The sequence below is a fragment of the Oratosquilla oratoria genome, chromosome 43, assembly GCF_046742065.1.
Source record: "Oratosquilla oratoria isolate Oo_2021 chromosome 43, ASM4674206v1, whole genome shotgun sequence".
Classification (NCBI taxonomy): Eukaryota; Metazoa; Arthropoda; class Malacostraca; order Stomatopoda; family Squillidae; genus Oratosquilla; species Oratosquilla oratoria.
In genome coordinates this window covers 36,486,090-36,498,189 of record NC_134819.1, presented here as the reverse complement: position 1 = coordinate 36,498,189, position 12,100 = coordinate 36,486,090, and the positions used below count along the sequence as shown (strand labels likewise).

Genomic DNA, 12,100 nt, shown 5'->3' with positions numbered 1-12,100 from the left:
ATTGACAGAGCTTGAAGATGGGTAACAGGGAGATGACCTTCTCTGATGTCCTTTTCGCAAAATCACCTTGTGTAGGTACCCAATGTCTCCCTTCAATCATACATTAAAACTCATAAGCAACACAAATTAAACTTACTTTGCCTTTGTCAAAATAATTAACAATCTGCCTGTAAATCTGTTCTTTACGTTGTGTTTCTGTCTGAGCAGGATACAGATGATCTGCATGCAACATACGATTGCTCCATGATAACTGAGCTGCATGTAACTGCAATGTAAATGCAGCTTCTGTGTAGTTCCCTACTGGCAAGTGAAGGTCATGAAGTTTGTAAATATATCTTACATACATTTCTTGCCTGTTGATTTCATTCTTGTAGAAGTTCTGAAAGAAGAAAGAAAAAGTTACATGTAGTTTTAAAACAATTCATTGTATTCCAAACAGTTGATGAATCTAAAAGCTCAGTCTATCTATCTGTCAGGAACATACCCATTCCTCCTCAATTCCTATTTTTTTTTTTATCCTTCAGTACACCTCAAAATTCTCTCAGCTTCAACAGATGTTCTTTTTCTTTTTCACTTAATTTACTCACCTTTAGCAATTCTCTGCCACCTCTATTTTTCTTCCCCCTTTTGCTCTGCCTCCACTCTCTATATTCCTTCCACCAGATAATCATTCAACACTACACTCCTCTCCCCTGAATATATCTACATCCAGAACTCTCCTAATCCCCCCTTTATATACCAATACAGAGTCCATTAATGCCCTCTCAACCACCCTTTCCCATGTATACTTATGCTTGGCTCTCTTCTTAAACACTAGATTTCCTACCATCATTCCCTTTCTAAACACATTACCATCATCACTCCATTTTAGTCCTTACCTGACACCACAAACCTCAGCCATTACTTCATCTATTAATTCATCTCCTACCCTAGCAATTAGATCTCCCATCACCATATTTACATTACTCCCAAAACTCTCTATACACTCATTTAAATCTATCCAAAAATCTTGCCATTCCTCTTCATTTTTCTCACTACCACCGGAACCACGTGCACTTACAAAACCACATCTCCCATCCTAATTTCACCTTTACCAACATCAACCTCAAAGATACTTCTCTCAACTATGCCATACACTTTCAAAACTTGTCACTTATTGGCAGAGGCACTCCTTCCCTTCCTTACCCACTCATCAATCCCGACACCCTCCCCATCATACTTCTAAATTCAAACCCACCACTCCTTTTCAATTTAATTTCACCTAGCACTAATATTTCTTTCTCACAAACTGCCAATCTCATCCCTTTTACTCTTGTCTGCACCACAATTGCACATATTAATAATGCAATTACCTCAGTTTGGGTTGAAATCTTCATAGAAAGAACATAGAATGCAGAATCCCAAGTCCCATCACTCCATCCCATTTACTTGCATTTTATGACACACATGGGGAATGTGATGGCAAAATTCTTCCCCTCCCCTCCACAAGGGAATCCAGAAGATGTAAAGTCACAGAAGTAATAAAGGACAAATTCAAAGGAATAGCATAAAAGAGGGAATACTGTAGTACAAAAGCATCATTATTCCTTTATGAGGAGGGTGGGGTGTCAATCAGATCAAACAGAGGAGACTAAACTGGTCCATATGACTTACCAGAAGGTTTACTGTACAGCTCATCCTCTTGTCACAGTTCTCATCACCCTGCATGACATTTCGGTAATCTAGCAGACGCTCCAAAAGTCTTGTCACTGAATTGATAAAAGCAGTTCCACTATCTCGCCATACTGGGTCATCAGAGCGCACTCGTTCCAAAAGTCTATTTCAGGGTAAAAGAGCATGTTTTAAAATGATTGACAAAGCTCAAAACTGTAGTTTTAATAGGACTGAGGTCATCTAGATTTGAAAAACATTTGAATGGTAAATATCACACAAGATAAAAAAAAAGTTTTGTCAAATAAATCAAAGTTATACTAGTGAGTTTCTGTTTATTTCAGTACTTTTTTAGTCAATACTTGATTATATAAATAAAAAATAAAAGGTTAAATACTACCATTCCTCAAGAAACTGAGCTAACATCACTCTAAAGTACTTAAGCCACTACTATCTCTTACAGAATATATGGTTCCCTACCAGTTTCAGTTCTACATTCTTATATAAATAGAAAAACATAATATAATGCCAAATCAAACTAATATTTTTACAATACTTTGAAGATATTAGTTATCATATAACTATAAGAACTACACTATGATGCTTACAAAAGAATAAATGTCATTGTAACCTGTAAGTGTAACAACTGTCAAACATCTATTCTGACTACTACCAAATTATTTAATCAAATTAACCATTTTGATGCAAAGATCAAAGCTGGGCACATTCTTAGGTGCATCCCTCAGTGTCCTGACTATACGTGTGTCAGTCAGGACACCGAGGGACAATCCTAGGAATGCATCAAGGAATGCCCCCAGCTCTGGCAAAGATCTACTTAAACTGCCATAAGACTTCATTGCCCTTGGGGCAACCCCCCCCCCCCCCCCAAAAAAAAAAAAAAAAAAAAAAAAAAAAAAAAAAAAAAAATCTAATCTTTGAGAAATGCTTTCCTACACAGACTACCAAGACTATTATAGAAAGAATGCAAATCAAATAAAAGCATCTTATAATGATACTGAGATCATATTCTCCTAACCATAAGGAAATATACTTTTATATAAGGTCACATCATGCACTTGTTCTACATTTGACAAAAAAAAAAAAAAAAAAAAAAAAAAAAAAAAAAAAAAAAAAAAAAAAAAAAAAAAAAAAAAAAAAAAAAAAAAAAAAAAAAAAAAAAATCAAGGTGAAATAAAGATCACTAAAAATAGAGAATATGTCAATATTCATATACATGGGATTCATACAAGTTACATACAAAAAGTTTCAGATTTCTTTACAATAGCATGATCTAGTCAGGCAAACAGACTTGATGCAGTTTCTGTACTTACACAGCACTTAAATGTTCCCTAAGTCCAGACATGGAATTAAACAAAAGATTTAAGTCCATCCATAGCTCCATTTACAATTTATATTACATATAAATCTTAAAGTTCATAAAATATTACACAAACACACAATTTTTCATACAGATGCACAAATACTTGGAATAGATTAGAATATATAGGTTTACCAACTATGACATCCCTATCATATCTAAATACATACACACATATAACAAAGACCCTTTCCCCCTTACAAGGTAGGTAGCTAAAACACAAAGGCATGCATAAAAATCACTTCCACCAATTTCATCCCCACATACTCCACTCCCATAAAGCTATATATGAAAAGGCTTATTCTCCCTTATAAAAGGAGATAGCCAGCCAAGGCATGCACCCACCCACATTCATTCCATTCCCATTTGCTTCCCTTTTATCATGAAACTCATCTATCTCCAGCCCAATGCCTTATCTTAGCTCCTTGTGGATGAAGGGTCATCTCTCTCCCCTACCCACTGCTCAGATCAGAAGTAATCCAGTAAGACACAGCACGTTCACATCAGGGCCAGCCATTTCATTTACACAGCAACCCTCCCTCCTCTTCCCCTTATACAACATATACTATTCCCTTCAAGGATTTTTGATCTGGCTATTGCCAGATGATCTTGTTCATCATTGAGAATCTCCTCAATGCTTTTGTGGGTTAAAATGCAAACAGTAATAACTATTTTAAAGTTAAAAAATAAAATTCAAACTGGTGACTTACATAGTATTAAACAGCTGTCTATATTCATCATCCCCTTTGTTTTCACTGATAAGGATATCCAGTTTGTCAATAAGTTCAGTTTCCACCTGTAAATTAGAATCAAAGAATTATATATAATTCACCAACACTATACTGGGGTATTGACTTCATTAAGATTACAGTAAATACTTCAGGAATGGGTTTTGGGGCACCTTATGGACCTAAGTCACACATCACATATCATTTGTCTATGTTAGATCAAAATCTCTAATCATAAAGGAAAGATTTGATGCTTTTGTATTTCTCTTGTCCCTCCTTTATGATGTCCCCTTGAACCCATTCTTTACCACTTCTATGGCTACCTTTTCCTTTTCTGTCCCCCTGTATTTACCTAGTTGCATTTTATGGGACGAGAGCTATGCTCATAGTGACCCGTTTTCGTATCTCTCCACATCCAGTTTATTCTTAAAATCATGTATAGTTTGGGGATTCACTGTTTCTTCGTTTAGTTTGTTTCAAACATCAATCACTCTATGTGGGAAGCTATTTTTTTTTTTAGGTCTCTTCTGTAGCTGTCTTTCTTTTTTTATAGTTTCTTTTTGTGTCCTCTTGTTTCTCTTTTGTCCCACTTTAATAAGTCATCTCTATCAAGAATTTCCAACCCTTTCATAATTCTGTAAATGGTCAACAAATCACCTCTTTCTTTTCTCTGTTCCAGTGTTGACAGATGCAATTTCTCCAATCTTTGTTCGTATGGCAAATTTGACAGTGTTGACAGTGTAGATGCCATTTTTTCACTGCTCTTTCAATTCTTTCTAATTTTCTTATGTTCTTCTTTGTGCTAAGTGCCCGCAGTGGTAAACAAAGAATGCCACAACATGTTCCAGTGTATCATAAAAGGTAACTGAGAGGGACAGAGTGACAGGGCTATGGTTCTTGGACACTATATTCTTTTCCTATGAAATATCAAGGCATAAGAGGGTCTAGAAGGATGACTCCAATTAGAACCCTAGTAACCAGGTCATATGTGTGTGGATGTAATATGGATGACAGTAATAGGGAAGAGATTGGTAGTTTGTGAGAAGAGAGATATATGTATTTGTGTTAAGTGAAATGAAATTATTATTCCCCTACTATAGGATCATAAGAAACAAAAAGGAGTCCTACAAGTGAAAGGAGAGACTAGTGGGAAGTGGAATGAGGGAGAGTAAAAGTTAAAAAGTGCTTGAAACTCCTCTATGAGGAGTCTCTAAACATATATGTATATATATATATATATATATATATATATATATATATATATATATATATATATATATATATATATATATATATATATATATGCAGAAAAAACCACTGGGAAATAAGAAGCTTAGTCCGAACGTTTTCGTCTATTTAAGACATTATCAAGGAATACACAGTTACAGAGACAAAGGTGGATATATATACATAAAGTAAAAGACAAGCTAGGAACATGGGAAGTACACACAAGATGCTTCACAATCAGGTAGAGCCGATGTTTACATATACGGACGTTTGGTCCATGACGTTACGTCACCCCCGCTTAGTAGCACTTGGAGAAGTTCTTACAATTTTATCAATAACAAAATCATCAAGTTTAAATAATCCTAAACTTAAATTGATATTATGGTCAAAGGTTTGTTTAATATGACTGGATTCGATGATGTTTCTTTCTAATAAGGATCTACAAGAAATTATTACATTCGAATTATCCCAGTCAATAGGATGATTGTGGTCTCTTACATGGACAAAAAGGCCACTGGAACTTTGCCCACTCCTTTTTGTCCATGTAAGAGACCACAATCATCCTATTGACTGGGATAATTCGAATGTAATAATTTCTTGTAGATCCTTATTAGAAAGAAACATCATCGAATCCAGTCATATTAAACAAACCTTTGACCATAATATCAATTTAAGTTTAGGATTATTTAAACTTGATGATTTTGTTATTGATAAAATTGTAAGAACTTCTCCACGTGCTACTAAGCGGGGGTGACGTAACGTCATGGACCAAACGTCCGTATATGTAAACATCGGCTCTACCTGATTGTGAAGCATCTTGTGTGTACTTCCCATGTTCCTAGCTTGTCTTTTACTTTATGTATATATATCCACCTTTGTCTCTGTAACTGTGTATTCCTTGATAATGTCTTAAATAGACGAAAACGTTCGGACTAAGCTTCTTATTTCCCAGTGGTTTTTTCTGCATATTATTTTCACGTGTGCCTTGTGAATTACTGCAATATATATATATATATATTTATATATATATTTATATACACACATATATATATATACATATATATATATTTATATATATATATATATAAATACAAATATAAAAAAGACCAACCTGCTTAAAGTTGCCCTTTGCTTGCTGCTCTGCTTGCATCATGTCAAAGAAAATAGGAAGGGTGGCTTTACGCAATTCAGGTTCAGGTACAAGTGTTACTTCCAGGAAGGGTCCCACCATTCCCGGAATGAAGTGAAGTCGATGCTCATCTGCAACAAATGGATATTCGGATTTGCAATGTCATGAAGCTAATGAGGTATTATACATATATATGTGTGTGTGTGTGTGTATGTGTGTATGTGTATTTATCTTGTTGTATCTTACGGGAAAGGGAACTATGCTCATGATGTCCCATCTTTGTACCTCGCAGTGTCTAGTTTGCTCTTAAATTTGTGTATAATTTTTGCACACACTATTGTTTCATCCAGTTTGTTCCAGAGATCCAACGCTGTGTGTGGAAAACCTTTTTTTTTCGGGTCTTTTCTATACCTGTCCTTTTAGAGCTTCTTTTCATGTCCCTTTGTATTTCTCTTATCCCAATTTAGTAAGTCCTCTCTATCAAGGGCTTCCATGCCTTTCATGATTCTGTAGATGGTCAGCAGGTCACTTCTCTCTCTTCTTTGTTCCAGAGTCGGTAAATCCAATTTTGAAAATCTCTCCTCATATGACAGGTTTGAAAGTGTTGGGGCCATCTGGATTCTTTCAATTTTCTTTATATTCTGTTTGGTACTGGGTGACCATAGTATTGCAGCATACTCCAGTCTAAGCCTTATTAGTGTGACTAGTATTTCTTTTTACCATTTCTTCGTCCAAATAGGTAAAGGCTACCTTTATTGATCTTAGCAAATTGTAGGATTCTCTAACAATTTTTTTACCTATCTATTAGGGGACATATCACATGTAATGATTACTCCCAGGTCTTTTTCAGGTCCCACTTTCTTTACTTCCTTTGTCCCAATTTTATACAGTGCTGATATTCTTTTTTATACTATTTCCAAATTCCATTATGCTACATCTCTTGATGTTGAAGTCTACTTCCCACTTGTGACTATATTTCCAAACTTTGTTCAGGTCTCTCTGCAGTGATTCACAATCCGTTTCAGTATTCACTTTCCTCAGCAATTTAGCATTATCTGCAAAGAAGCTCATGTAACATTCCACATCTTCATCCATGTCATTCACATAGATGGCAAATATTATTGGAGCCAATACTGATCCCTGTGGAACTTCACTAATCACCTCCTCCCAAGCTGAACTTTTTTCTCTGAGCACTACTTTCATTTTCTTTCCATGCAAAAAAAAAAATCCTCCATCCAGTTTAGTAGTTTACCTTGTATCTCTCCTATGTTTTCCAGTTTTTTAAATAATTTTTTGTGGCACTTTGTCAAAGGATTTTTGTAAGTCTAGGAAAGCACAATCAGCCCATCCATCCCATGTGTGTGCATGTATTTACCTAGTTGTATTCTATGAGGGGACGTCCTAGGATGAGGAGGATGGATGGGGTAAAGGAGGCTTTGGGGAAGAAGGGAATGTCTGTTGAGGAAGGACGGGAGAGGACAGAAGACAGGGGTGAATGGAGAATGGTTGTATATGGATGATGTTGTGATGCATGAGGTGGAATGGGATGGGGGGTGAGGTAGTATGTGTGAGCAAAATTTGACGCAGCCCGAAGGGATTTCTCCCCGTCTTCTCCATTTATGCAATGGGGGGACGGAGAGGGGGGGTCGCCGATTTAATGAAGCGGCCTTGCTGTGGATGTGCTGTATCTGGTGACACTGCTTATGACCCAGGGCAGTGGACAAGGTGCAGGGATGACCTGTCATCTAGGAGGTGCTAAGATAAGAGGGAGGGTGGAGGGGTGTGGAGTGTATTCAGGGATGGAATGGGTGGGAATGATTCTATGCCTTTTCCTTTTTGGCTACCTCCCTTGTAAGGGGGAAAAAGCCTTGGTATATGTATGTATTCTATGGGAAGGGGAGCTATGCTTGTGGTGTCCTATCTTTGTATCTTGCAACATCTAGTTTGTTCTTAAATTCATGTATAGTGTTTGCACACAGTATTGTTTCTTCCAATTTGTGTGTGTGTGTGTGGGGGGGGGGTCACAATGAGTTACTTTACTGGGTGACACCAACCCAACATTGTATGATGAAACAGAACTGGAAGTTTTGATCATATCTTGTCTTAACATAATAAGGGATAGCTGTATTCACTCTTTCTTCCTGCTTGGAGTGTTAGTCACAAGCTATACATTCATTCAAACAGCTGCCAGATTTTACTAGCTATCAAGTGACCATGCTCTTTACACTTACCAAGGTTGTGCCACATAGATAAAATCTGAAAGCCCATGAGGACACGCATATCATTATAGCGTTCGAGGACTTTGTGCCGCTTCTGTTGAGAGAACTGCTCAAGCTGCAAGCATGGCTGAGTCAGGAAACCCACTGCCAAATTCAGGTAAGTGCTCCACAGCTAGGGGAAAACAAGAAATGCAAGCATCATGAACAACCTTTTAATATGACAAATAGAAAAGATACACATATAGATTTCATTTCATATTCCATGAAAATAAATATTTCAGCATTGAGATCTAGTGAATCCCTTGTCCTCATTAAAGAGGAGACAGAGAGAAGCAGAAAGAGTGAGGGGTGTGGGAAAAAGATGAGAGCAAAGAGAAGAAAAGGGAAAAGGGAGAGGAGAAAGGGAAATGTAAAAACGGGAAAAGGAGAATGGAGAGAAGACTTAGAAATACTCTCACACTAATACAAAACAGATATTAGTCCAATATGCCTTCCCAGAGATATCTATGGGAGGGTTCCAATCAGTGAAAATTAAAGCATCAATCATTATTATTATTATTATTATTATTATTTCATCATAACTGAAAAAGGGGAAAAGTGCACACACCTGATTATCAAAGTTTCCTTGTTTGAGGAATGACAAGATAAGTGGCTGAGCAATTTCCTGCATGGCTGTAAGAATGGTGTGGTTGGTGACCATTCTCATAACAAACCAGTCTGGTGGGAACACTGCAGTTTTGACCAGATCAGCCAAAAGAATGATTACAGAGTGTAGCAGGTGGCGCAAGTTGTGTGTCCCATGGTTACTATGGAACTCCCACAGTCGTGCATAATGCTTTTCGTTCATCAACTGGAAGACCCCCATCAGGCAAGCCACGAATGTTCCCTGCAGGAGTAATGATTCAATAAAGAACTGTTTATGAAACTTGTTATCAGCAAGCTTCCATGATGGATGCTGCAGATCTGTGAACCCATATATATATATATATATATATATATATATATATATATATATATATATATATATATATATATATATATATATAAACTATAATGTATATTCACATAGCTGAATGAAAACAAAACTAATAAAAGCTCACTAATAAATTATACAAAACTAAACCTATAGCTATATTTCTTACAAATCTAAACCTATAAACAAATGCATCTATATCTTAGGAAATAAAATTTTATTCACCCCTGTAAAATGTATTCTAAATCTAAATTGTGTGTGGTGTTTAATAAGCACAAGAACTGTAGATTTAAAGTTATAAGTATAATTACAATATCAACTGATTCTTCATTTACAGTATTCTTGTACAAGTATAAAATGTATTAATCTAAATTGTGTGTGGTGTTTAATAAGCATAAGAATTGTAGATTTAATGTTATAATTACACTATCAATTGATTCCTCATTTACAACATTCTTATACAGGACACATGTTTTGCACTTTCATTACCTCATTATGCATTTCTCATGGACAACACAATCATTCCTTAGTACACATAGGTCAATACAACATAGAATCATCCAGTTTCACATTTAAACAGTGTTAGTTTTGTATTTCAGGAGACTGTTCACTGGTGAAGTTATTCACAAATATGTAGTTAACTTATCTTAATGGCTACAGAAGTCTGAGACTAACCTATAAAGTACATTATGTAAAAAAACTGTAGTAACTATAATAAACCCATTTAAATCCAACACTTGTTACAGCTTTCTGTTGCAAGCTAAGGAAATAAACTTTTCACAGGCAATCAAAATTGAAAATGTGAGATGACATCAAATGACTCTAGAGTCGACATCATCCCTAATAAGAGGTTAGACAAACTCTATTCATGATCCCACACCATGTGGCTAACATGCAATGTTAGACAGCGTGAGGTCATGCACTGGGGTTATTTACACATAAGGCTGCTGAGCATTAAGGTAACAATGCAGTTCAACCAACTACTACAATAAGTTGGCACTGAAACCTGCTCTAGTAGTACCGAGAGAGTGAGGATTTCTACATTGGAGCTGCTAGGGCCCAGGCTTCCCAGGAGCATTGCCGCATGTGTCGGAACAAATTTCGACTTCATGGCAGAAAGGAACTGCGTCAAGTTCGTTAAACCTGGAACTAGACTGTCCTGGAGGCAGCACGCAAAACCAGAAGGAAAAAGGGACAAGGATTTTAGAGGCACAGCTACAAAGCAACACCGAAAAGACATCAATAGTTCAGATTTCTACTACTGACCACAGAACACCAGTCTGCATAGGGGGATATATCTACACACCATTACAACACATATTCTGCTGACAGATGGTATTCTATTGATTTACTAGGAAATAAAGACCATCAACTTGTTCATTTGTCTTATGAAAACAATAAACTAAATCTGAACTACTTATGCACGTGATGCTCCCTGATCCTTTGTTGTTGTTGTATCACTTTTGTTAAAAACTCATTCTGACATAGTACTGGAGTCATACCCAAAGTATTAAACTCCATTCAAACAACATATTACTCAATCACATTTCATCTGTAGAATAATAGAGAGAAGAATGAGTGATGGCCAATACCTTCATGTCCATAGGTTACAACCTTAACTACTGTCCTTTCCCATTCATTGTGTAATCTGCCAAAGAATGAAAATAAAAAATATTACAGGTTTCCCAATCTACTTCCCTTCTCCCACAGATGGATTGCACAACTCCCAATCAATTAATTGTGGAGTCCCCACAGCACAGCAGCTAGCAGTAGTCCTCAACTCCTGCCATAGATTTCTCTGGGAATATGAGTTGGATTGCTGTGCTGGGCAAATATTGGGCTTTTCCTATATTACCAGACAGTGGAAGGAAGAGGAAAGCAGTTGCTTGTTGTCAACTCTATGTGAACAACTGGTGGAAAGTTGGTTGAAGTTGATGGTGAGAAAGATCTTGGGGTCTCAATCCTAAGACTATGTGGGCTCCACTTTTGGGTGGAGATGATGGTGTTGACCAGTAAGACAGCAGGGAGACCATACTCTCCAAAATCTGTCATACCTTCTATTTTCTTCATATCAACTAACAACTTCTACCATTCTAGAAATACAAACATTTGCATATTTTTCTTGTTCTCCACTCACGATATGCCCCTTGAATTTTCTATATCTTATCACAACCTTACTGTTTTGCATTTTCAGGCTTGTCTTTCAATTTATTCCCAATCAATCATTCAATCTGTTGCCTTGAGAATCTTTTGCAGAAGATCTACTGCCCCCAAGACAATGGCCATGGCCATTAGCTCAGCCCATAGGTCAATTGACAAGGTGTGCCTTCATGAAACAGCACTGAGATGATGTAAGGAAGACAGATCTCCTATAGGTGCAACACCAATGGAGAGGAACTATCAACCAACCAACATCCAAAACACCTCCACTCCCCCATCTACAGCAGGTGTAGCCAAAAGGGGCAGTGCCTGGACTCGGGAACCTTTCTCACAGAATATTTTTATCACTTCTTACATTTCTTACTGAATGCCTTATGCATTTACTATGCAAAGTTTTAAAACTGAACTGATCATCTCCCAAAATGTTAATTTCTTCAAAGTACTTAAATGAAGCGGCCTTGCTGTGGATGTACTGTGTCTTGCGACACTGTTTCTGACCCAGGGCGGTGGGCAGGGTGCAGGGATGACCCGTCATCCAGGAGGTGCTCAGATGAGAGGGAGGGTGGGAGGGGTGTGGAGTGTATTTAGGGATGAAATGGGTGGGAGTGTTTTTATGCCTTTCCCTTTTTGGCTACC

The 12,100-nt window shown here is 36.9% G+C and overlaps 1 protein-coding gene across 3 annotated transcripts in view; it reads right to left on the bottom strand.

Moving 5' to 3' along the window:
- The window catches only part of LOC143021898 (dedicator of cytokinesis protein 3-like), a gene marked incomplete at its 5' end in the record, with an annotated part of 69,296 nt that overhangs the window by 30,009 nt on the left and 27,187 nt on the right, over nt 1-12,100 (bottom strand). Inside the window, 8 exon segments of one of the 3 annotated variants that reach the window (XM_076179718.1) lie at nt 137-379; nt 1,654-1,816; nt 2,982-2,999; nt 3,739-3,824; nt 6,095-6,243; nt 8,344-8,503; nt 8,939-9,217; nt 10,326-10,463. In XM_076179718.1, the coding sequence (XP_076035833.1) occupies nt 137-379; nt 1,654-1,816; nt 2,982-2,999; nt 3,739-3,824; nt 6,095-6,243; nt 8,344-8,503; nt 8,939-9,217; nt 10,326-10,463 (1,236 nt within the window). 3 annotated transcript variants of the gene reach the window in all.